This window comes from Balaenoptera physalus (assembly GCF_965194825.1).
Source record: "Balaenoptera physalus genome assembly, chromosome: 7".
Classification (NCBI taxonomy): Eukaryota; Metazoa; Chordata; class Mammalia; order Artiodactyla; family Balaenopteridae; genus Balaenoptera; species Balaenoptera physalus.
Window position 1 is genome coordinate 107,140,759 of NC_138886.1, and position 27,824 is coordinate 107,168,582.

Genomic DNA, 27,824 nt, shown 5'->3' on the forward strand with positions numbered 1-27,824 from the left:
GTTTGGAGAACACAGAGTCTGCTGGAATTGGGGACCAACAGGTGGGAGGCTGGGAAGGGCTGCAGTCGTCCCTATCTGCCCATTGTCTCCCCAGTGCATCTCCAAGCTCCAATCTCTCTCTCTCTCTCACACACACATACACACACACACACACACATATACACACACACATATACACACACACATAAACACACACACACACAAACACACATACATACACACACACAAACACACACATACACACATACATACACACACATACACACACACAAACACACACATAAACACACACACATACATACATACACACACATACAAACACACACATACACACACAAACACACATACACACACACATATATACACACATACACATACACACACATACACACACACAAACACACACACATATACACACACAAACACACACATATACACACACATACACAAACACACACACACACACATACACACACATAAACACACACACACACACACACACACACACACCCCTCCCACCACTGGCACCTGTGCTGCGAGCTGGACATCCCTCTCTCCTGGAGTAGCCGTGCCAGCCCTGCTTCCCCCTCCTGCCCCCTTCTGGAAGCCTCCTTCCCTCCTCAGCTGCGGGACCCCAACTCCACGCCGCCTTCCGTGGCTCTTCCGGGCACACCGCTCCCCTTTTCTGAATGGCTGCAGCACACAGTATAATCCTTACAACACTTAATTCAGCAGGGTCTCCTCTTCATATTAAATGTTTCCACACGTCTGAGCCTTGTCTCCCTAAATGAGCTTACAAGCTCTTTGAAGGAACTGATGTTTACCATGCGCCTGTGTGCCCGGCCCTAGGCTCACTGCTTTTCCTGCTTTATTTCACTTAACCCCATAATCTCAATCTCAAACCCCGGCCTCTCTCCCAAACTCCCACATACACGATTCCACTTGCCTGTTCCAAAGGCTTCCCAACAAACAAGCTCGAAACCCAAACATCTCCCCTCTGTGCCCAGACCTCCTCCTCCCTTCCCTCAGGCAATGGCTTCACCAGCCAGCCGGCCACCAGGCCAGAGACTGCGGTGTCCGCCTGGACTCCTCCCCCTCCCCCACTGCCCATATTCAGCAAGTCCCTGGGAACCAACCCCTGAAGGTCTCAGACCCAGCCCCTCCCCACCCACCCTCTGCCTCAGCCTCCTGATCTCAGGCCCCATCACGGTGGGTCCCCAGCAGGCCCCCCGGTCTCCAGCCTCTCCCTCCTCTGACCCATTGTACACACAGTAGACAAAGGGATCTTTCTAAAGCATTAACTGTACTGTGTCACTCTATTGCCTAAAACACTTCATGGTTCCCATTGTCTTCTGGAGAAAATCAGACTCCTTGGCAAAATGCACAAAGGTTTTAGGAGCTGATTCCTCCTTGCCTGGACCCCCCCTTTCAAGACACACATTCCCCCTGCGAGGACCAGAAGGGCTGCCTGCTAGAACAGGCCTGCCTACTCCTCCTTCAAGCTCGGCTCAGATACCTCCTCCAAGCCGCCTTCCCCGACAGCCCCTGCCAGCCTCGGGGGCCAGCCCTCCGCCTCACAGCCGGCACAGCCTGGGGGCTGCTTGGGCAGGCCCGCAGTTTATCTCAGCATCCTGGCTGCTGAGCACCTAGAAATGGAGCTCCATGGAAGTCCTAGGGAATGCGTGACCAAGCTTCCACGTGGGCGTAACTATCCTGATTTTGACAAGGAGCACAGAGGCTGCGTGACGTTAAAGAACCAGGCCGAGGTCTCACAACTGCCTACGCAAGGATCTGAAGCCGGGGCTGCGACTCCAGCCCCTCTGAAGGACATTTCTGGGGGATCTTTTCTTGAGCACGTCGCAGTGCTCAGAGAGCAGCCCCGGCCCACCAGAGGCTGAGCGATGGAGAACTCGCGCACTCAGGAGGGCTCCTGTTGGACCAGCGCAACGCACTTTGGGCCAGGCAGGGTATGAGCAGCTCTCCCCAAATCTCCCTCTCTCCGTATGAGGATCGTACTGTTCCTTGGTGCTTAATTCAACATCCCGGTTCTACGCTAGGTGGGAGGGCGCCCATGGTGCTCCGCTACGCTTACCCACCTCAGAGACCCTGGGATAACAGAGGCACGTGCAGGTCTCCGAACATGCCAAGAGAGCCCCCAAAAGGGCCCTGAGGAGGACAGCTGGCCCCAGAATACCAGGCTAACGCTACTTAAGAAGAAGCGGGGCAGGATTCCTCACCTCTGTGGGTACCGCCCTGGGAGGACAAAGACCACGTCCTGGCTGGCTACAGGAGAGGTCCCATCCCACATCCAGCACGGAGAGGAGGTCCAGCGCAGGGAGCCCGGGGGCACGTCTCGGGCACTGCTCAGCCTGTTCTAGGAATCTCCTCAATGAAGAAGGCTGAGAAAGCAAGGCTCCTCCTGGCAGCCCCAGAGCCTTCTTCTCTGAGAGGGCTGGCCAGCTAGGTTGCTCAGAAGAGCCCAGAGCTTAGAGAAAGGTCTCTTCCCACATTGTAAAGAGTCTTTTGGCCGTGGCTGGAGAAACTGAGTCTGCGGCATCCATATCGTGGTCCCTGAGAGCCCAGGGAGGACATGGGCGGAGGGGATGCTGAGGTCCTAATCCCACTGCAGTGGATGCACTAGCATCCAAGACCATCAGGCACGTGTGGCCCACACGATGGGCTGTCCCAGGGCTGCATGGCCTCAGGATCCAGACTGACCCTGGCCGAGGGTGTGCTCCCAGGACCTGCAGAGTGCCATGACGGAGCCCCTGGATTGCCCATGCTGGCAGGACCCCCAGCCCACACTTCCCAAAGCCAAGCCAGTGTTGAGTTTTCCTCAGCTATCTCTCCACTGAACGGACAGATGAGCAACTTCCCCACACTGGATGGGTTCCCTTTCCATGAGGATATTTCCCAGGAAGCTCTGACCAACCAACTTACAAACATTTCTTTAGCTCTGATCAGGTTTCTTTTTTTTTGGCTGTGCTGCTTGTGGGATCTTAGTTCCCCAACCAGGGGTTGAACCCAGGCCCTCCGCAGTGAAAGCACAGAGTCCTAACCACTGGACCACCAGGAAATTCCCTCTGGTCAGGTTTCTGTAATCACCACTTCATCAAAACTGCTTTTGAAGAGGTCACCAGTGCCTTCCACTTTCCCAAATCCAACAGTTACCTGGTGTCTTTACCTTTCCAGACCTCTCAACAGCGTCGAGCACAGCTGTTCACTCCTTCTTTTTCAAAAATTTTCTTTGACTCCTAGGGTGCCATAACAACACCCCCAAACCCTTACCGGGCATTTACAGGGGAGCCAGGCACATTCTCAGGGCCTCCTCTCATGCTGGCCTCTCCCTAGGAGAACCTACATATTCCCCTGGCCTTAACCACCATAAATATGTTAATGGCCCCCAGAATTTATAACTCCAGTCAAGCTCCAGATAGGAATGTCTCAAAGGCATCTCAAAATTAACATGCCTAGAATGGAACTCCTGATTTATGTCCCCCCTCCAAGCCTTCACCATCTCAGAAAGTGGCACCACTGCCCACCAAGTGGCTCAAGCCAGAATTCTGTGAGCTCTCCTTGAGTTCCTCTGTCTCCCTCGCTCCCACATCAAGGTACATCATTTCCATCTCCAAAATATCTCAAATTTACCCCCTTATCTCACTCCATACGGCCAACCCCCTGGCCTGGGCTGCCATCATCTCTGATCTAGTATACTAAAATAACCTCCTTCCTGGTCTCTCTGAGGTCATTCTTGCCTTCTCCCTTAATTCTCCACCCAGTAGCCAGAGTCATCTTTTTATATCACAACTTCGATAATGTCACTAGCTGGCTTCTAAGTGTACTCAGAAGAAATCCAAACTCCTTGCCCTGGGCTACACGGTCCCGTGTGACCTGGCTCTGCCTGCATGTCTCTCCCGAGTCCCCTCTGCTCCAGCCACGCCAGCCCCGTCAATGCCAATGCCAATGCCAAGTTCCTCTCCTCCCCCCAACTCTTGCGCATGCTACTGCCTCTGAGTGAGATGTTCTTTCTTCTACCTGGCTTACTTCTGGCTCCTCGTTCTTCAGGTCTCAGTTTAAATGTCATCTCCTCAGATGCACTTTTCCTGACTGCTCTGTCCAAGGAGGTCCTCCCTCCTTCCCCCATTATACTCTCTTTCTACATCCTGCTCATTTCAAAGATGTTAACCATATACTTGTCTGTTTGCTTGATTATTGTCTATCTCCCCCATCAGACTATAAGATCCAAGGGGGCAAGGACCATTTCTATTGTGTTCTCCAGTAAGTATCTATATCCAGTGTCTAGCACAGTGCCTGGTACACAATAAATATCTGTTAAATAAATTAATCAACATTATACATATATATGGCGGTACATATACATATTATATACATATAAGAATATTAAAAACAGAGACCTAGTTGGGAAGATAAAGTATCAAAAGAAAGCCACATGATTAGTGCCACATAAAGGATGCAGATGAGTTCTAGAAAGCATCCTTGGAAGGAGAGACTAAGAAAGGGCTCAGGGAGATGAGAACCAAACAGGCTTTGAATGAAGTGCAAGTCTAGGTGCTGCAAACTGAATGTGTCCCCCTACCCCAAATTGATATGTTGAAACCCTATCCCCAATGCAATGGTATTTGGAGGTGGAGTCTTTGAGAAGTAATTAGGTCATGAGGGTAGAGCCCCCGTGATGGGATTCGTGCCCTCAGGAAAAGAGGAAGGAACACCCAATCCCTCTTGGCACACATACAAGGAAGCCACATGAGGAAATTACCCCAAAGAGGGCCCTCGCTGAGAACCAACCACGCTGGCACCCTGATCTTGGACTTCCAGCCTCCAGAATTGTGAGAATAACATGTTTGTTGGTTAAGCCCTCTGGTCTATGGTATTTTGTCAAAGCAGCTCCAGGGGACAAAGACAGTAGCAAAGAGAAAGCCCATGTCACTGAGTGGAAGCAGAAATAATCAAGGAGCCTGGTGAACGAAGTAACATCTGGGTAGCTGAGCGCATGCCCCGCCCTGTGTGAGCAAAAACACACCCAACCCTGACCAACTTGTACTCTGATTCTCTCTGCATAAGCAGCATCCCCACGATGGGTCACTCCTCCTTCCAATCAGCCAGGGATGGAGTGGGTTCTCACACAGAACTCCACCAATGGGAGCCTTAGCTAGGCAAGGGTGCACCTCATCTCTCTGGGGTGTGAGCTTTATGGAGCCCAGGTGCCCAGACAGCAGCCTGGGTGGTAAAAGGTAAAGGCGCTCTCTACCCAGCCGTGCTGACCTCCCTGTAGCAGCCAGAGCAGAAAGCCGTATAAACCCTATCTTGCAAACTAACTATCTAGGTTGCAGCTTCTCTCTGTGTTTATTCTCCCAGAGCTTTTAGTAATGTTCAACATTCCAGCCTTGTGTCAATTTGCCACAGGAAATTCCAAGAGGAATAATCTAGGCACCCTTGGCACAGAGTTCAAGGGTAAACAGGGCCTCTACTGAGGCTAGTAGCAGAAGCCAACATGGGATCCCCAAGGGGAAGATGGGTCTCAGGGTCTCTGGCAGGGCCGAGGATCCCATGTCCCCTCCCCACAGAGTCTCCCCCCACTGCAACCTGGTTACGTCTCCTTCAGGAGGATGTGACTTCTTTACCCCATGGCACTCCTGGGCACATCTCTGCTCCAAAGACAGATAGGGCTGCTGGGTTCTGAGCTCTGTTTGAGGGCAGACGGGCCCCTGCACAAAGTTCATCTGTCTGTGCCTCATCTCCCCCAAGAAACAGCTGCTCTCTGGGCCACCAGAGTGACCCTGGGAAGGCCTGGTAGGGAGCAGAGCAGAACTGGGATTTCAAGAGAACTTGAATGGAAATGCTATCATCTAGTTCATTGTGTGGTTCCATTCCCATTGCAGAGGCAATCACCACAGTGTCCAGTCCCCGGACTGTGAGTCCCCTGAGGGCAAGGACATCTGCCTACTTCATTAACTCTCTAATCTCAACACGAGGCCTGGCCCAGAGTGGCTAATCAACAAACAGTGGTCAAATGAATAAAGGAATGGCCCCAAGACCCCCATTCCTCCTGCTACTGGAGAACCACTGGTCCCAGGAATGACTAGCTGGGTTCTAGCAGGGCACCCATTCTGCCCCTTCCATGCCAGTGGCAGACATCACTAATCAATCACAGCTCTCTTTGCTATTGAGGCAGGAGGCAGATTCACAGTCCTTCAGACAGCCAATCCAAGTTGGCCATCTAGAGATGGCAGAGATTCTTGAGTTCGGAGAGGTCAAAGAATCCTTCAAGAATCTAATGAAAGCAGCAAGTTTCTCTTTAGAATATACACGCAAAACTTTACATCTGATTTAGAGATATTCAAGATCCTCTCCTTTAAAAGAAGTAAAGGCTTGGAAGCCCCAAGCCTGTACTCAAATAATCATTGGCTGCCATTTAGAGATAATCTGCTGAAAACATCAGCCAACAGATTCTAGAGTCCAAAAGGAGCTGAGGGATAGCCCCCAAGAGCCAAGAATCAAACCCAGACCTGTCCACCCACACTGCCTACAGACACCAGACACGCCCCAAGCTAGGCAAGGGTGGGGAGGGGGCTTGCTGAAGGGACGCCTCCCCGCTCCCTGCAGACACTTGAGAGGGGAGACACCAACCCCTCTGCCTTCCCAGCAATCCTCTCCAACAAGGACAGTGTCCATGGCACAAAGGAACCCAGGCAGCCAGGGTAGCCCCAGGCTGGAATTTACTTATGCACATCCTCGGCACCCAAAGGTTAACTTACAGCCCGAGATACAGCACAGGGCCAGCACCGAGTTATTTATATTCTCTTGGCCGACCAAGAGGAACAGGGCATTTTAGGGGGCCTCTCCAAATGAGGCCTGGAGGGACTCAGTTTACAATACAACACAATCATCCCCCCCCCCCACACACACACACAATCTAGACCATCCTTGGAATGAGTGTAAGCTGAGAAAGTATAAACCAAAAGATTACGTTTAAAAAAGAAGTAGGTCATGGCCCACTGGGGGGCTGGGGTGAGAGAAATTAGCCAAATTCCATGGAATCATTCCAAGAGATTCTCCAGGCTTTCCAGACTCCGTATCAGAAGGCTTTTAAAGGAAAACTTCTCCTGGTCCTAAGTCCACAGCCCTAAAGGCCCGTGGGATGCGAACCAGACAAAGGCGGAAGGCAGGACATGGGCTCCCGGAGTGCAACTTCAAGAAGAGTCGGACCCACGGCTTGAGCAGGAAGCTTCCACTCTCAGAGGTTCCCTGCCTTGGTCACTGACCCCAAACTGATCCTGGTCCAAAGAGCAGGAGGAGGGTTCGGAAATTCTCCCAATACCCCCGAGCCCCAAAAGAAAATACCCTTGTTTGACCAAAGCTTCTTCAAACCCCTCTGCTTTGTGCTTAGTAACATTCATAAGACAGCACAGCAGAGTCTGTTAAATATCACACAGGGCTGTACAAGGCCTGCCGCTAGGTGCACTGCACAGCACGTCAATGGGCTTGCTTTAATGTAGTGCCGTGTGGCGGGGGTCTGGCAGAGCTGACCCCCAAGGAGTCCTGGGCCAAGATTCATTCGGGGAGAAGCCTGGGCATAGCCGGGCCAACTCCCCAAGCTGAAGGGCAAGGGGGGCCAGGCAGGCCCAGTGATGTGCAAACAGCACTATAGCCCTGGAGCGTGCAGCGTGTTCTAGGAGACGCCTGCAGACACGGGCCTCATTCCCAAAGAGTCAGGCCCAGAGAGGCTCTCCCGTGACCCCCATCAAGGCCAGCTCCATCCACTAAAGTATCCAGGACAGGAAGACTTGGGGGGGGTCCCCCATTCCTGCTCCAAACACCATGGCACTGGGCCGTCCCATTTTCACAGTCAAGATTTCCACCTGTGGTGGCCACCCTGGTAGGCAGAAACCTGGAGGAAACCAAGGCCAGGAGGGAAGGGAGAGCGCCCCTTCCTGGGCATAGTGGAGAACTGCCTGTTCTCCAGAGGCCCCCTCCCCAGCCACCCATCCCCTCCCGGGCTCCTCCATGGACCACAGAGACAGGGTCCAGGCGTCAGTAAGTCAAGCCCGCAGGAGCATGGAAGGAAGTCGGCTCCTCTCCTTCAAATCTGCCCTTCCACATCATCTACCCTGACGAGGGATCTCTGGTCATTTCCTCTTGTATCAAGGGCTCACCTCTCTAGGAATATGACCTCAAGTGGAGGCGCAGGGGGAGAAGGCAGATGGGAAAGCTGCTTGTGATAGACTCAGATCCAAAGACCAGGAAGGGTCCTTGGAAAATGGGGAGCATCCTTGATTGATCAGTGAAGAAGCAGCCAGGGCATGCAGAATGAAATGGTCCATCCAGGATCACGCGGAAGACCAGGGGCAGGGTGAACACAGAAGGCAGGTCTCGCAGCTGCGGGGTTACCATGGCAACCACCTCCACCCACCTCCCACTCTGCATCACAGGCAGAGCTTCCCAAGGACACTTGGCCACACTGTAACAACCCCCCAGGTCCTGCCAGACTCACCCTACACTCGGGTTCTGCCCTCACCCCTCGTCTTCCCACTTGCAGGACCATACTTTAAATCTGCATGGGGATGGGAGCTGGGTGGGATGGGAGTTGGGGGAGATGCATTAGAGGAACGCCCTGGTTCTAGACCAGGAGCTCAGCCGGCCACATCCAGGAGCACCTGGAACTTCCTACGCGAGACCCAACTCAATAATCCAGACACAGCACTGTCCGTGAGTCCCATGGTTGCTGTTATTTTTTTTTTAAGATTTTTTTTTTATATGGACCAATTTTAAAGACTATATTGAATTTGTTACAATATTGCTTCTGTTTTATGTTTTGGTTTTTTTGGCCACGAGGCACGTGAGATCTTAGCTCCCCAACCAGGGATCGAACCTGCACCCCCTGCATTAGAAGGTGAAGTCTTAACCACTGGACCGCCAGGGAAGTCCCACTGTCGTTTAAATTTACATCGGGATGCATGGCGCTCACAGGCTTGGCTCGGTGCTCTCTCAGAAAACTGTCAGCCCTTGGGTCCTGGGATGCCTCATTCTTGACCCTCCCAATATTTAGTTTTGTTTAAACACCCTCTCTGGTTCTACCATGTGAAGCTTCTGCCCCAACTCTCCTGTTCCTAACTCCCCCCATCTTCAAACAAACAAAAACCCCTCTGGCTCTTTGAACAGACACAGATGTTCTACAGGCCACCAAAACCACCCTGCTCCACTGCTCTCCAATCTCCTTAGGAGCTGCACATGTTGTCCTCCCTTAAAACACCACTAATAAAGGGTATTCACAAGGCTGCTCTGGCTCAGGACCCCTGTAGAGACGTCCGCCTGAGGTTTGATGCCGGGCAGTGGTGCACCTGGCCTTGGTCCTGACACCCTGGCTTGTGGTCACTGAGCCTGGACTCAGGCTGGCCCTCCAGCCCCTCCACTCCCTCGTCCATCCTGTCACCCCACATACACCGTTTGTTGTGCAGCCTGACCAGGTCAGTTTAGCATTTAGGACAAGGAGAAATGCATTTCCATCCAAGAATGAATAGGCTCCTTCCATCACGTTTGGGGAGTGACATGGCCCACCCAGTCTTGGCTTTCTCTCAGCTTTCGGGAAGCTGAGCCCCAGCCCAGGAACCCCACCAGACTCCTGACTTCCTTTTGTGGGCCCTCAGTTTCTAGGGTTTTTTTGCCTTTTGTTTTTGGCTGCGTTGGGTCTTCATTGCTGCATTCGGGCTTTCTCTAGTTGCGGCGAGTGGGGGCCCCTCCTCATTGCAGTGCACGGGCTTCTCATTGCGGTGGCTTATCTTTGTCGCGGAGCACGGGCTCTAGGCGAGTGGGCTTCAATAGTTGCAGCCCGCGGGCTCAGTAGTTGCGGCACGTGGGCTCAGTAGTTATGGCTTGCGGGCTCTAGAGCGCAGGCTCAGTAGTTGTGACGCACGGGCTTAGCTGCTCCGTGGCATGTGGGATCTTCCCGGACCAGGGCTCGAACCCGTGTCCCCTGCATTGGCAGGCGGATTCTTAACCACTGCCCCACCAGGGAAGTCCCTCGGTTTCTACTTTTAACCATCCTCTTGTAGTGCGCATATTTTATTTGAAATCGCCCCCATTGTTTTTGTAAGCGATAAGGTATGTTTCTTTAAGTAAGCAAAAGAGAAAAGCCCACTTTCTTCAGGCTTTCCCAGCCCTGCGGGGATCAGCCCTTCTCCAAACTCCAGCTCAGTTTCCAAACCAAGGTAGCGCCTCCCCTTCAGCCACACAGGCCCTGAGCTCCCTTCCCTCTGCAGCCCCATCCTCCAGTCCCCGCCGCAACCCCCAACCCCATTTCTCCACTCCAATCTCTTTACTGAGCTCCAGACCCACAGGTCCAAATGCCCCAGATATTGCAATGGGGGTGGCAATGGTCCCCCCCCCACCGCCATCTCAGATGCTGCGCACCCCCATTGCTGAATGATCCATCGCCCCAGAATTATTCACCCAGTAAACATGGTGGCCACCATTCATGTATCCATTCAAGTAATGTTCATGGAGCGCTCGCCACGCGCCAGGCTCTATGTGCAGGACCAGGTGCGGAGTAAACAAAACAGAAATGCCTCTCCCTCCAGGGAACTTTCAACCAGTCCCCAGTCCTGTCAAGTCTACTTACCAATCATCTCTGAACTGATACACTTCTCCCCATGCCCACAGCCACTATCTTAGCCCAGGCCAGTGGGCTACACTGGGAGGAAAGCACTGGAGATCGGATCCAGCTCTCAAATGCATGAGCTGTGTGACCTTGGGCAAGTTACTTTCTACGACTCTGATCATTTGACAGATAAAGACAATAACGGTACCTACCTCGTTGCCTTGTTGCAAGGATTAATGAGATAAACCATATAATAGACCAGCGTCTGGGGTAGAGTAAGCAGTCTCTGCTTATCTGTGTGATCGCAATCCCTGTCTCCCTAGAAGCCTCACCGCTGACCCTCCCACCCCGTGGCCCACACTCCACGTGCACCTACCACCTGCAGGTGCCCATAACCACAGGCTCTCTCCTACCCTCCAGCCTTTGCATATTCTTTCCCCACATACAAATAACACAACAAATAATTCTGTGCAAAAGATGTTTCTCCCTCATCCATACATCCATCTAACAGCTGCCCTCCAACAACAATGTGGCCCCATTACATGTTCCTTTTATTTGCATGCCAGACTCATTCCCTGGCTTTCTCCTTCTCATGTTCCAAGGTTCAGCTCAAGGCCCCGTCCTCTGGACCCCCAGGCTGAGGCAGATGCCCTTCTTCTGTGCACCCTCCTCTGGGAGCCCACAGCCCTCAGCCCACTGCACTGGGATCCCTGCTCCCCTTGTCTGTCTCCCTTCTGGACTGGGTGCTCCTTGGAGAGCGTCGTGTTCACCTCTGCGTGCCTAAGCCTTAGAACCACGCACTGGATGCAAGAGAGGTTCAATAAATGGTTAATAATAAACGGGAAAAACAGAAGAATCACAGAGGCAAATTTCAACTCGCTGTAGCAAAACAAACCTTCCAAATAATTAGACACTTATTAAGCAATTACTTTATGCCAAACTCTGTGCTAAGCTTTAACACACATGTCATCTAATCCTCACAATAATGCTGTGCCTTGGGTATTTTTATTCCCATTTCATGGGTGAAGGGATGGACACTCAGGACATTTAAAAAATCTGCTCCAAATCACACAGCTAGTAAGTGGAAAAGTCAGGATTCAAACCCAGGACCGTCGGAGTCCCCATGCTCCACCCAACACTAGACGAGCTCAGCTGTCAGTGTGGAAGGAGCTGCCTCTGGGATGTGCAAGAGCCCTTCCATGACGGCCACAGGACCTCACTGGGATAATGGGTGGGCTTCCTTTAGAAGTGGACCTAAAGTCACTGAAGGTCCCTTCTTACTCCAGGCTCTAGGGTCTCTGATGTTAAATTAGGAGCTCCTAGGGTGGTTCATCTTGGTTTCCCCCATGGTGCTTAGCTTGAAGCTGGGCACACAGCAGGCAAATGATAAACCTGTGCTGAATAAATGAATGGACAGATGAATGAACGGATGAATAGATGGATGGATGGATGGATGGATGGATGGATGGATGGATGAAGGAAGGAAGGGAAGGAAGGAAGAATGAATGAAGGAATGACAATTCGTTCTGCACATGTCTGAGTCACCCTCTCTTCCGGGCTCAAGATCGTAACCCAGTGAACTCGGGAATGCCAAGCAGGCAGAGCACCCCAGCCGACTCCCCTCGGAGCTGCGGCGGCCCCTACCTGCAGAGGTGGTCCGTCCGGCACAGGCTGCGGAGGTCCAGGCAGTTGGGCTTCTCCTTGTCCTCGTAGGAGCAGCTGGGCAGGATGGTCTGGCGGCGGCGCTCGGCGCACGCCTGGTCCTGGCAGGAGCAGAAGAGCATGCGGTAGGTGTACTCGCTGGGCACGCGGTCAAAGAACTGGCGCAGGGCCTTGTGGCACTTGCGGCGGTTGCAGCGCTCAGTGGGCGAGATCTCGCGGTTGCAGATGGAGATGTAGGAGGAGCGCAGCTTCTTGCAGTTGTCGTTCAGGTTGCAGGCTTTGGCGGCATCCAGGCAGTGGTTGCTCTTGGCGCTGACTGCCGGGTCTGCCCCTGTCCCTGCAGGGAAGGAAGGGGGCAGTCAGCCCATGCTGGGGACGCCCCCCAGGGTCACAGTGCTCTCTGACTCGGCTTGCTCATCTGTGAGATGCGGATCGCTTAGCAGCCCTCCCGCCTAAGGCTGTGATGAAGATCAAGTGAGTTAATATGCGCGTCCACCGAGCAAGCTGTACGTACGGTGCGCTTTTAGGATGACAACTATTAAACCAAAGTCTTATTTAAAACTTCTTTCAAAAACAGTATGAAGATTCTTTTAAAAAGCTAAAAATAGAGCTACCAAATGATCCAGCTATCCCACTCCTGGGCATATAACCAGAGAAGGCGAAAACTCTAATTTGAAAAGACACATGCACCCTAATGTTCATAGCAGCGCTATTTACAATAGCCAAGACATGGAAACAACCTAAGTGTCCATCAACAGATGAATGGATAAAGAAGATGTGGTGTATATATACAATGGAATACTACTCAGCCATAAAAAAGAATGAAATAATGCCATTTGCAGCAACATGGATGGACCTAGAGATTATCATACTAAGTGATGAAAGTCAGAGGAAGACAAATATTATATGATATCACTTATATGTGGAATCTAAAAAATAATACAAATGAATCTGTACACAAAACAGAAACAGACTCACAGACATAGAATACAAACAAGACCAGAGGGGAAAGGGGAGGGGGAGGGATAAATTAGGGGTACGGGATTAACAGATACAAACTACTATACATAAAATAGATAAGCAACAAGGATTTACTATATAGCACAGGGAACTATATTCAGTATCTTGTAATAACCTATAATGGAAAATAATCTGAAAATATATAAATATATATATATGTATATAACTGAATCACTTTGCTGTACACCTGAAACTAACACAATATTGTGAATCAACTATATTTTGATTTAAAAAAAAAATTATCACAAGACGAAAAAGCAAGCAACTAGGTGTTCGTGGCCCTGTTCACAAAAGTGGGAAATGGGGAAACAAAGGGACTGGCTCAAGAGCACACAACTGGGTGGCCACTGATGCAAGATGGGTCCCCGGGTCCCCGGGTCCCTGGGCACCCAAGGCCACACATGTGAGTAGGGCTTCCGGTGGGAGCACTGCTGGCCCTTAGGAAGTTCCCACTATGGGATCTTCAGCAGCCAGGGTACCAATAGCACCATGGCCACCATCCTTGCCCCCACCACTGTGACCACTGAAACTGTCCCCACACATTTCAAAAGGCCCCATGGGGTGGGACTGCTATTGCAGCCAGTTAGTGCCGAGACCACTGAAGGCAAGCGCTGGGCTGGGAGCTCGGCAGCGTGAGGAGGAGGCTGAAGGCCAGCCTCAGGCTCCAGCAGGGCTGAGCCCTTAATCAAGCAAAGCACAGATGAGCTGGAGGCTGGGACCTTGGCATGAGAGCCGAGGCTTTGAGCTTCATGCCACTGCCTGTGGAGCAAAACACCTTGGTGATCCCAGGAATTGTCAGGTTCCTTCTGTGGTGTCTGCCCCACCCCCCAAGTCTCAGCTATTCTGAGGGGAACACATGGCACAGGGACCCCCCAGCCACCAGCCTACTCCCACCTGCAGAGCACCTCTTGTCTATCCTGATGACAGACAGAGTGGGGAGGCAGGAATTCAGTCCACACAGGCCCCTCACCCGCCACCCCATGACATTCTGGTGAAATCTGGATGGGAGATCTTCTAGCACACTGGCAGCAAACCAGAGCAGGAACCCAGATCTGGCCAGCACCATGGTATGCCAGGGAGAGCCACCAACTTAGGTTCTAGGATGGGTGAGCCATGGTCTTTCATTCATTCCTCATCCACCCAACAAATGCTTTTCAGTATTTCTTGAGCACTACCCTATCCACGCGAGGCCCTGCCCCACAGAGGGTGGGAAAGACTAGAGTGTGGCCACATCTACCCTCCCACGGCACTTCCAGCACAGGTCCCTGTGTTCCAATCACCTGGTCATTAGTGATCTATCAAGTCTCACCTCTGCACAGCCCTCTCCCTGCCAGGTGCTGGGCTGGACTCGTACATGTAAGAGGAGCCCCTTCTCGAAGACCTCACAAATCTAGCTAAGAAACGAAGAGGCACAACAGCAGAATGATTAAGACTGGGGGTCCTAAAACTGAGGCATCTGCATCGATTACTCATCCTGCTGCTTATCAGTTGCGCAGCCTTGGGTGAGTGGCTGGACCTTCCTTTGCCTCAGTCTCCCTGTCTGGAAAATAGTACCTACTTCATAGCGCTGCTGTGAGCCTGAATGAGCTCATTTTTCTCTCTCTCTCCCTCGTGATAATATTGCCCTGTCTACTAGATCATCCCCATCTGCTATTACATTGCCCATCTTTAAGGGAAAAAAAGAACTTCTTGTGACCACACACCCACTGCTAAGCTACCACCCTATCTTTCTGCTCCTCTTTAAAGCAAAACCCCTCAAACGAGTCATCTATACCAGTAGTCACTTTCTCCCCTCCCGTTCTCTCCTGGACCCACGGCAGCCTGGCATTTGCCTCCTTCCTTGGCAGTGATCAGAGACCCTGGGGGTTCCTCCTCCCCTGGCCATCGGCACACTGGACACAACTGGTGGCTCCCCCAGCTCCCCTTTTCTCACAGCCTTCCTGCTGCCTCCCTGTGCTCTCTCTCCAGGCCTGCTTCGCTGGTTCCATCTTCTCCACCAGGGCTCAGCCCCCTTTCTTCTATACACCCACTCCCCAGGTCCCTCCACTCATGCATGGCCTTACACACCATCAATATGCTGTCGACTCCCAAATTTATATCCCCAGCCAGGGCAGGGACCTCCGCTCTGAACCCCAGATTCATATGTCCAGCTGCCTGCCCACCAACTCTACCTGAAAGGCTGTCACCCATGTCTCAAACCACACCCCACGTTCCCCCAAGGCTGCCCCCCACCCCGGGTCTTCCTCATCCCTCTGAAAACAACTCCAGCCTTCCAGTAGCTCAGGCCAAAAATCTTGGCCCTCCCTTGACTGCTCTCTTATCCACAGCAGAAAGACCTGGGAGAATACACCCAGAATCCAGCCACTCTCACCACCACCACTGCCCCCACCTCGGTCCAAGCCATTGTCACTGTGTACTGGTAAAGGCCTCCTTCCCAGTCTCCCTGCTCTGTTCTTTTGCCTCCCACCCCACAGCAATCTTCTCTCATCACAGCTGGAGCAAACCTTCTAGAACCTAAGGCAGAGATAATGCTCCTGGGCCCCAAAGCTTCCAGTGGCTTCCCCATCTCATTCAGAGGCCTTGGCAGGGTCCACAAGGCTCTATATGTGTGTTGTCCAATATGGCAGCCATTACCTCATGTGGCCATTGAATTTGAAATGGAGCTAGCCCAAAATGAGACGTGCACACCAGATTTTGAAATCTTAATAAGAAAAAATAATAATGTAAAGCATTTCATTTCAAACAATATTTTACCTGATTACATGTTGAAGCGATAATATTTTGGATATACTGTGTTAAACAAAAGTATTATTAATTTCACTTGCTTCTTTTTAACTTTTTTAATGCACCTATCAGAAATTTTAGAATTGGTGGGGGGAATAAATTGAGAGAATGGTATTGACTTATACACACTACTATATATAAAATAGATAACTAATAACAACATACTGTGTAGCACAGGGAACTCTGCTCAATAGTCTGTAATGACCGATATGGGACAAGAATCTAAAAAAGAGTAGGAGATTGGTTCAAGATGGCGGAGTAGAAGGACATGCGCTCACTCCCTCTTGCGAGAGCACCGGAATCACAACTAACTGCTGAACAATCATCAACAGGAAGACACTGGAACTCACCAGAAAAGATAGCCCACATCCAAAGACAAAGGAGAAGCCACAATGAGATGGTAAGAGGGGCGCAATCACAATAAAATCAAATCCCATAACTGCTGGGTGGGTGACTCACAAACTGGAGAACACTTATACCACAGAAGTCCACCAACTGGAGTGAAGGTTCTGAGCCCCATGTCAGGCTTCCCAACCTGGGGGTACAGCAATGGGAGGAGGAATTACTAGAAAATCAGACTTTGCAGGCTAGCAGGATTTGATTGCAGGACTCCGACAGGACTGGGGGAAACAGAGACTCCAATCTTGGAGGGCACACAAAAAGTAGTGTGTGCACTGGGACCCAGGGGAAGGAGCAGTGACCCCACAGGAGACTGAGCCAGACCTACCTGCTAGTGTTGGAGGGTCTCCTGCAGAGGCGGACAGTGGCTGTGTCTCACCGTGAGGACAAGGACAATGGCAGCAGAAGTTCTGGGAAGTACTCCTTCGCATGAGTGCTCCCAGAGTCTGCCATTAGCCACACCAAAGAGCCGAGGTAGGCTCCAGTGTTGGGTCACCTCAGGCCAAACAACCAACAGGGAGGGAACCCAGCCCCACCCATCAGCAGACAAGTGGATTAAAGTTTTACTGAGCTCTGCCCAACAGAGCAACAGCCAGCTCTACCCACCACCAGTCCCTCCCATCAGGAAACTTGCACAAGCCTCTTAGATAGCCTCATCCACCAGAGGGCAGACAGCAGAAGCAAGAAGAACTACAATCCTGCAGCCTGTGGAACAAAAATCACATTCACAGAAAGATAGACAAGATGAAAAGGCAGAGGGCTATGCACCAGATGAAGGAACAAGATAAAACCCCAGAAAAACGACTGAATGAAGTGGAGATAGGCAACCTTCCAGAAAAAGAATTCATAATAATGGTAGTGAAGATGATCCAGGACCTCGGAAAAAGAATGGAGGCAAAGATCGAGAAGACGCAAGAAGTGTTTAACAAAGATATAGAAGAATTAAAGAACAAACGAACAGAGATGAACAATACAATAACTGAAATGAAAAATACACTAGAAGGAATCAATAACAGAATAACTGAGGCAGAAGAATGGATAAGTGACCTGGAAGACAGAATGGTGGAATTCACTGCCATGGAACAGAATAAAGAAAAAAGAATGAAAAGAAATGAAGACAGCCAAAGAGACGTCTGGGACAACATTAAACGCAACAACATTAGCATTATAGGGGTCCGAGAAGGAGAAGAGAGAGAGGAAGGACCTGAGAAAATATTTGAAGAGATTATAGTCAAAAACGTCCCTAACGTGGGAAAGGAAATAGCCACCCAAGTCCAGGAAGCACAGAGAGTCCCATACAGGATAAACCCAAGGAGAAACACGCCGAGACACATGGTAATCAAACTGACAAAACTTAAAGACAAAAGTTTTTGAAAGCAACAAGGGAAAAACGACAAATAACATACAAGGGAACTCCCATAAGGTTCACAGCTGATTTCTCAGTTGACACTCTATAAGCCAGAAGGGAGTGGCATGATATATTTAAAGTGATGAAAGGGAAGAAACTACAACCTAGATTACTCTACCCAGCAAGGATCTCATTCAGATTCGACGGAGAAATCAAAAGCTTTACAGACGACCAAAAGCTAAGAGAATTCAGCACCACCAAACCAGCTTTACAACAAATGCTAAAGGAACTTCTCTAAGTGGGAAACACAAGAGAAGAAAAGGACTTACAAAAACAAACCTATAACAATTCAGAAAATGGTAATAGGAACATATGTATCGATAATTACCTTAAATGTGAATGGATTAAATGCTCCAACCAAAAGACACAGACTGGCTGAATGGATACAAAAACAAGATCCATATATATGCTGTCTACAAGAGACCCACTTCAGACCTAGGGACACATACAGACTGAAAGTGAGGGGATGGAAAAAGATATTCCACGCAAATGGAAATCAACAGAAAGCTAGAGTAGCAATACTCATATCAGATAAAATAGAGAATAAAGAATGTTAAATGTTTAAAATAAAGAATGTTACAAGAGACAAGGAAGGACACTACATAATGATCAAGGGATCAATCCAAGAAGAAGATATAACAATTATAAGTATATATGCACCCAACATAGGAGTACCTCAATACATAAGGCAGCAGCTAACACCTATAAAAGAGGAAATCAACAGTAACACAATAATAGTGGGGGACTCTAACACCTCACTTACACCAATGGACAGATCATCCAAAAAGAAAATTAATAAGGAAGCACAAGCTTTAAATGACACAATAGACCAGATAGATTTAATTGATATTTATAAGACATTCCATCCAAAACAGCAGATTACACTTTCTTCTCAAGTGCACATGGAACATTCTCCAGGATAGATCACATCTTGGGTCACAAATCAAGGCTTACTAAATTTAAGAAAGCTGAAATCATATCAAGGCATCTTTTCTGACCACAATGCTATGAGATTAGAAATCAATTACAGGGAAAAAAACGTAAAAAACACAAACACATGGAGGCTAAACAATACGTTACTAAATAACCAAGAGATCACTGAAGAAATCAAAGAGGAAATCAAAAAATACCTAGAGACAAATGACAATGAAAACACGATGATCCAAAACCTCTGGGATGCAGCAAAAGCAGTTCTAAGAGGGAAGTTTATAGCAATACAAGCCTACCTTAAGAAACAAGAAAAATCTCAAAGAAACAATCTAACCTTATACCTAAAGGAACTAGAGAAAGAAAAACAAACAAAACCCAAAGTTGGTACAAGGAGAGAAATCATAAAGATCAGAGCAGAAATAAATGAAATAGAAACAAAGAAGACAATAGCAAATATCAATAAAACTAAAAGCTGGTTCTTTGAGAAGATAAACAAAATTGATAAACCATTAGCCAGACTCTTCAAGAAAAAGAGAGAGAGGACTCAAATCAATAAAATTAGAAATGAAAAAGGAGAAGTTACAGCAGACACCGCAGAAATACAAAGCATCCTAAGAGACTACTACAAGCATCTCTATGCCAATAAAACAGACAACCTGGAAGAAATGGACAAATTCTTAGAAAGGTATAACCTTCCAAGACTGAACCAGGAAGAAATAGAAAATATGAACAGACCAATCACAAGTATTGAAATTGAAACTGTGATTAAAAATCTTCCAACAAACAGAAGTCCAGGACCATATGGCTTCACAGGTGAATTCTACCAAACATTTAGAGAAGAGCTAACACCCATCCTTCTCAAACTCTTCCAAAAAATTGCAGAGGAAGAAACACTCCCAAACTCATTCTATGAGGCCACCATCACCCTGATACCAAAACCAGACAAAGACACTACAAAAAAAGAAAATTACAGACCAATATCACTGATGAATATAGATGCAAAAATCCTCAACAAACTACTACAAACAGAATCCAACAACACATTAAAAGAATCATACACCATGATTAAGTGGGATTTATCCCAGGGATGCAAGGATTCTTCAATGTATGCAAATCAATCAATGTGATACACCATATTAACAAACTGAAAAAGAAAAACCATATGATCATCTCAATAGATGCAGAAAAAGCTTGACAAAATTCAACACCCAGTTATGATAAAAACTCTCCAGAAAGTGGGCACAGAGGGAACCTACCTCAACATAATAAAGTCCATATATTACAAACCCACAGCAAACATCATTCTCAAGGGTGAAAAACTGAAAGCATTTCCTCTAAGATCAGGAAAAAGACAAGGATGTCCACTCTCACCACTATTATTCAACATAGTTTTGGAAGTCCTAGCCACAGCAATCAGAGAAGAAAAAGAAATAAAAGGAATACAAATTGGAAACAAAGAAGTAAAACTGTCACTGTTTGCAGATGACATGATACTGTACACAGAGAATCCTAAAGATGCCACCAGAAAACTACTAGAGCTAATCAGTGAATTTAGTAAAGTTGCAGGATACAAAATTAATGCACAAAAATCTCTTGCATTCCTATACACTAATGATGAAAAATCTGAAAGAGAAATTAAGGAAACACTCCCATTTACCATTGCAACAAAAATACCTAGGAATAAACCTACCTAGGGAGACAAAAGACCTGTATGCAGAAAACTATAAGACACTGTTGAAAGAAATTAAAGACAATACAAACAGATGGAGAGAGATACCATGTTCTTGGATTGGAAGAATCAATACTGTGAAAATGACTATACTACCCAAAGCAATCTACAGATTCAATGCAATCCCTATCAAATTACCAATGACATTCTTTACAGAACTAGAACAAAAAAATCTTAAAATTTGTATGGAGACACAAAAGACCCCGAATACCCAAAGCAGTCTTGAGGGAAAAAAATGGAGCTGGAGGAATCAGAGTCCCTGACTTCAGACTATACTACAAAGCTACAGTAATCAAGACCATATGGTACTGGCACAAAAACAGAAACATAGATCAATGGAACAAGATAGAAAACCCAGAGATAAACCCACGCACCTATGGTCAACTAATCTATGACAAAGGAGAAAAAGATATACAATGGAGAAAAGACAGTCTCTTCAATAAGTGGTGCTGGGAAAACTGGACAGCTACATGTAAAAGAATAAAATTAGAACATGCCCTAACACAATACACAAAAATAAACTCAAAATGGATTAGAGACCTAAATGTAAGACCGGACACTATAAAACTCTTAGAGGAAAACATAGGAAGAACACTCTTTGACATAAATCACAGCAAGATCTTTTTGATCCACCTCCTAGAGTAATGGAAATAAAAACAAGAATAAACAAATGGGACCTAATGAAACTTAAAAGCTTTTGCAACGCAAAGGAAACTACAAACAAGACAAAAAGACAACCCTCAGAATGGGAGAAAATATTTGTAAATGAATCAATGGACAGAGGATTAATCTCCAAAATATATAAACAGCTCATGCAGCTCAATATTAAAAAAACAAACAACCCAATCCAAAAATGGGCAGAAGACCTAAATAGACATTTCTCCAAAGAAGACATACAGATGGCCAAGAAGCACATGAAAAGCTGCTCAACATCACTAATTATTAGAGAAATGTAAATCAAAACTACAATGAGGTATCACCTCACACCAGTTAGAATGGGCATCATCAGAAAATCTACAAACAACAAATGCTGGAGAGGGTGTGGAGAAAAGGGAACCCTCTTGCACTGTTGGTGGGAATGTAAATTGATACAGCCACTATGGAGAACAGTATGGAGGTTCCTTAAAAAACTAAAAATAGAACTACCATATGACCCAGCAATCCCACTACTGGGCATATACCCAGAGAAAACCATAATTAAAAAAGACACATGCACCCCAATGTTCACTGCAGCACTATTTACAATAGCCAGGTCATGGAAGCAACCTAAATGCCTATCAACAGATGAATGGATAAAGACAATGTGGTATATATATATATATATATATATATATATATATACACAATGGAATATTACTCAGCCATAAAAAGGAACAAAATTGGGTCATTTGTAGAGATGTGGATGAATCTAGAGACTGTCATACAGAGTGAAGTAATTCAGAAAGAGAAAAACAAATATCGTATATTAACGCATATATGTGGAACCTAGAAAAATGGTACTGATGAACCGGTTTGCAGGGCAGAAATAGAGACACAGATGTAGAGAAAAAACGTATGGACACCAAGGGGGAAAAGTGGCGGGGCGGGGGGTGGGGGGGGTGATGAATTGGGAGATTGGGATTGACATACAGACACTAATATGTATAAAATGGATAACTAACAAGAACCTGCTGTATAAAAAAATAAATAAGATTCTAAAAGTCAAAAAAAATAAATAAAATAAAAAAGAGTAGATATATGTATATGTATTACTGATTCACTTTGCAGTACACCTGAAACTAACCCAACACTGTAAATCAACTCTATTCCAATAAAAATTTTAAAAAAGGAAAGAAATTTTAGAATTGCATATGTGACTCATAACATACTTCCATTAGCCAGCACTGCCGTATACGACCTCACTTCCTACTCATTCCCCCTGTTCACTTACTCCCTTCCAGCCACACTGGCCTCCTTACTCTTCCTGGAGCATGCCAATCATGACCCGACCTCAGGGCCTTTGCATGTGCTGTTTTCTGCCTAGGAAGCTCTCCCCCACCCCCATGACCACACAGCTCCTTTCCTCACTTCTTTCAGGTCTCTGCTCAATGTTACCTTATCTGTGAGTCCTTCCTGACCACCCTATACATAATAACAAGTCACTCCCTTCACCCCCTACTCTGATCTCTTTTCCCCAGATTACTCATCACCATCTGCCATCGTATATACTTATTTAGTCATTTGTATTTTTCTACCGAATATAAGCTCCATGAAAGCAGGGGTTTTGTCAGTTGTACTCACTGATTCCATAGGTGCCAGTGTCTAATACATAGTGAATGCTGTATCCGTATTTGATGAGTGAAAAAATAAATGTATTTAGTACAGTATCTAGTTCATAATAAGTGTTCAAAAAATGTTGGCTAATATTATTAAGGAAGCCAAAAATGACACAGGGCCAGCAACAGCAGTCAGTACAAGACCACATGCAGTCAAGCATCAGTGGGGGGTCCAGCCGAGAAGTGTTCAGAATTGAAAGTAGGGGGGCAATCATCGAAGACTGAACCATCACCCCAATATCCTACCCAGACAACAACAGCCCTATGAAGGCAGAAAGAAAAAAGTTCCCTCCCTTCTTGTAAAAATAAAAGGGGAATTAGGGCAGAAAGGGAATCAAGGTTCGTTTTCCTACCCATTCAATTAACAAATCTTTGAGGGTCCACCATGTGCCAGGCACTTCCCCAGACACGTGGCTGGGGTCAAGGTTGAGGTGATGCTGACATGCTGGGGAGGTCAGGGCACTGCCTGCAGGAGCCAAGAGGAAAGCAGCCTGCCCAGACCAGGGGGTCCCAGAAGCAGCAACAGCACTCCTGCAACCTACATGATGAGGGAGAGGAAGCAAAAAGAGTGGAAAGGGGGTCCCAGGCAGAGAGAAAAACAGCAAGGTCAGAGGCTGGAAGGAGCCGACAGCAATCCAGCGTGCCTGGAGATGCAGCCTGGGAGAGGGACCACCAGAGACGATGCCGGGCAGCCATGCAAGAGCTTTCAGCCATGGGGCAGGGCGGGGGGCAAGGCACGTGGCCTCCCAAGCGGTTCTCTGAGCAGCTGCCAAGCCACTCTGCCCGGGCCAGGCGAGGACCCAAGGACGCCTGTCTACACGAAGGCTATTCTGGGGCACCACTTCCGTGGGAGGGCTCTCCCGGACCAGCCAGGGCGTTCCTTCCCATTCAGTGCACCTGTCAGGACGCTGGCTGGTGGAAGCGAACAGTCAAGCAGCCTGGGGCTGAGGTGGAGGAGAGCAAGGACATGAGGGGCCCCAGAGAGGAGCAGGGTGACAACCGCCAATGAACAGCAGCTAATTTAGGCCCACGGCTGCTCTCAGGTTCCCAGGTGCACCTTCCCGCTCCCCTCAGTATGTTCCCGAGCTAATGTGGTGTAATTACAGCCTCAGTGGCTTCCATTTGGAGCTTGAATAGTGAAAGCTTTTGCTAAGGGGGTGGGAAATGTAAACCCCCGGGGCCAAAACTTGGTAAATTTCCTAGGAAACACACACACACACACACACACACACACACACACACACACACACACACACACACACGGTGCCGAAAGTAACAGCAATTGCCTACTTACGAGAAAGATGCCCCTTCTGATCCTCCCGGAGCGGGTAGAGCGGCCAGTGGGCCGAGGATGGGGCCCCGCTCCACCGTGGAGAAAGGCCCAGGACTGGGCTGTTCTGGCTCCCCCAGTAAGTGAGGAAGCCTGTGCTAGGGCAGGCAGGCCTGAGACAGCCTCTTCCCAGCCCATCCACTGCCTCTACATCTGCACTAAGGCGCCTCTCCCTCGGGTCCAGAAGGCTTTGTTATCCTTTTCAAGAGTCCCCACCCGGGAGGAAGAAGGATGTGGTGGATTGCAAACACCAGCCCAGTGTGGGCCGCAGCCCCTGAACTAAAATATCCAAACAGCAGGGAGGGAGGCCCCTGCTAGCCCACCGCCACCCCCCCCCAATCCCTACACAGACCACACAGGACCTTTGAAGGATTCAGGAGCAAGGAATTCCTCCCGGGCCTGGGCCAGCCCGCTCTCCAGGCCTGCTGAGAAGAGTGCAGATGGGCCAGGGAGTAAACGGTAACAGCTGCACCAAGGCGTAAATGGTAACAGCTGCTCGAAGGAGAGGGAGGTGGGATTTAACCATGCTTGGCCACTTCCCGAAACCTCAGTGGACGCATCCTCCCAGCTCCAGCCCCTGGGGACAAGGAGGGGCCAGCTGTAGAGGGACTGCCTCACCCCAGCCAAACCGCGCCCACCTCCCCCCTCCTCTCCTGGGGCGCTGCCCCAAGCCAATGACCATCTGTCTTTAAATCTTCAAAATGATATCCTTGAATATTTTCTTTTACAGAGCTAGGTTTACCAAACCGCAGTCACCCGGGTACCACCTATATCGTTTTGGCCATGTTACCAGTACCACCTGTGCCAATATTTAATGAATTTTTTCTTTAAATCCCTTAATTCTTATATTAACTGAAATGTTTAAATTTCTTCAACAGACTCACTTTTAAAATTTTTCAATACCTACCTAGATTTGTCCTGAATGATAACATCTATGTTAGTTCTGAATTTTTCCAAGACGTGTTAAAATGCACTACTATTCAAATTAAAATATTTATTCCGGGGCTAACCTTGGTGGCGCAGTGGTTGAGAATCTGTCTGCCAATGCAGGGGACGCGGGTTCGGGCCCTGGTCTGGGAGGATCCCACATACCGCGGAGCAACTAGACCCGTGAGCCACAATTACTGAGCCTGCGCGTCTGGAGCCTGTGCTCCGCAACAAGAGAGGCCGCGATAGTGAGAGGCCCGCGCACCGCGATGAAGAGTGGCGCCCCCACTCGCCACAACTAGAGAAAGCCCTCGCACAGAAACGAAGACCCAACACAGCCAAAAATAAATAAATAAATAAATAAATAACAAATACTGCTGGTTAGAAAACGAAAACCTGCAGGAAAGAAGTGTGTACTTCTTAGTAAAGAAAAAATATATATATTTATTCCTATGCCCATCTCCCATTCTGGCAACAGTGTACATGCCCTTGAAGGGAAGTAACTGATTTAGACGTGAAGTTCTTAAACTTTGGTGCATTTGTGACTCGCTCGAACTGCCTGTTACCCACAGAGGCTCAGTCCCACCCAGACCCTCCCAGTCGAGAGCTCTGTGGCTGGTACCCAGGAATCTGGATTTCACAAGCTCCCCATCATTCTGAGGGTGCCTTCCAAAGCTGGAGAACCAGAGGCTCAGAGGAGAAGCAGAGGTGCCCCTGGCCTGGTCCCCCAACAAGCACACACCCCATCCAGCCCACAATCAATCGACCAAGCCCATCCTCAGCAGAAGGGAGTTGATGGGCCTCTGCTGTCACCAGAGCATGTCCCCTGGGGGCTTCACCACCCCATCGCCCGCCCCAAAATGAGAGGCCCATCAAGGTAGACCTTCCAAACACAGAACAGGCCTTTCCCTGGAGGAGCAAAAATAAGATGCTCACCTTTCCACAAGGCTTCCAAAGCAATAGGACTTGAATTTTTCATCTCTTCCTTCTGGCCTTCCAGGAAACTGCCACGCTTGTCACTTGTCCCTAATTCTGCTTCTGACCATGTCCACCCTCAAGCTGACCCTGGGCCCCTAGGCCATGCTCTGCAGCTTGGCCACTAAAGTGGAAGTCAGAAACCTGGGCCCTAATTCTGTCTCTACCTCTCCCAAGTGTGTGAAACCCCCAACAAAGCCTGACCCTCTCTGGGTCTCATTTCCTCACCTGAAAAATGACAGGTTTGTTTTTTTTTTTAATAAATTTATTTATTTTATTTATTGATTTTTGGCTACGTTGGGTCTTCGTTGCTGTGCACGGGCTTTCTCTAGTAGTGGCGAGCGGGGGCTACTCTTCATTGCGGTGCGTGGGCTTCTCATTGCAGTGGCTTCTCTTGCTGTGGAGCACAGGCTCTAGGCACGCGGGTTTCAGTAGTTGTGGCACGTGGGCTCAGTAGTTGTGGCTTGCAGGCTCTAGAGCACAGGCTCGGTAGTTGTGGCGCACAGGCTTAGTTGCTCCATGGCACGTGGGATCCTCCCAGACCAGGCTCGAACCCGTGTCCCCTGCATTGGCAGGTGGATTCTTAACCACTGAGCCACCAGGGAAGCCCAAAATGACAGGTTTTGAACTATATGACTTTCTAGGAAGTTCTGTGACTCTCCTGTCTACTCCCATCCCCCCACACGCCAGTGCAGGACTCTGCGAGCTGGAGGGAATAAGGAAGCTCCCCTGTCCCACCCTGCAAACTCAACAGCGCGTGTGCACACCACAACACGCACACACACACCAGGGCTCACAAGGCACAGCTCCACATCCCGGTCAGTCAAACAGCTGTCAGCCAACAGCTGTTTTCACGTGCTGACCACATGCCCCAGAAATCCAGCCGTGATCTGAAAAGACAGAGTCCCTGCTCTCCAGGGGCTTTTATTCTAGTGAGACGAAGACTGGTAATAAACACACGAACAAATAAATAAGGCAATTTAAAGCGCTATGAAGAAAATCAAATAAGCGGAATTCAGAAGAGAATGAGGGATGAGGGAGGGCCTGCCCTAGGAGGTGACATCCAAGCTGAGAAAGAATGATGGGCAGAAGTGAAACATGCAAAAACAAATCCAAGGTAAGGGAATTCCAAGCAAAAGGAAGAACAGGTACAGAGGTCCTGAGACAGACATGAGCTCGGTGTGTTTACAGGCAGAAGGAAGGGAAAGTGGCTGGAGTTTCCGAAACGAAATGAAAGTAAGAGGGAGAGGAAGCCAGAGGGACAGTCAGCAGAGATCATGTGGGACCTTGCAGGGCAGGGTAAGAACTTCAGATTTTATTCTAAGATGCAAAGCACTTAGAGGGTTTTAAGGATGGGAGTCACCCGACCTCATGTACTTTGGCTGACAGATGGAAGACCGAGTTCCCATGAAGGGGAGGGGGCTATAAAGGAGACCAGTTACAGGCTGTTGCAGTAACAGGCTTGGGGAGAATGGTGACTGCAAAGATGTCAAAAAACGAGCGTATTCTGCATATAATTTAGAGATAAAGCCAACAGGATGGGTTGGATACTGAATGGGAAGAAGGAGAGAAATCAAGGAAAACGCCTAGGTTTTTGGCCTGAGCACCCAGCGGATGGTGGAATCATTTTGTGAAACAGGAAAAACTTAGAGAGAAGAAGGAGGGGCAGAACAGAATGTTTTCAACTGAAGTTTGAGATGCCTATGAGATGTCCACATGGAGATGTTGAA

At 48.6% G+C, this 27,824-nt stretch overlaps 1 protein-coding gene across 5 annotated transcripts in view; it reads right to left on the reverse strand.

Annotated features, from left to right (window-relative positions):
- Window positions 1–27,824, reverse strand: part of GFRA2 (GDNF family receptor alpha 2) — a 329,510-nt gene that overhangs the window by 275,960 nt on the left and 25,726 nt on the right. For all 5 annotated transcript variants that reach the window (XM_082471294.1, XM_082471295.1, XM_082471293.1 and 2 more), the window contains exon 4: window positions 12,260–12,614. In XM_082471294.1, coding sequence (XP_082327420.1) covers window positions 12,260–12,614 — 355 coding nt within the window. The remainder of the gene's footprint in view (window positions 1–12,259; window positions 12,615–27,824) is intronic.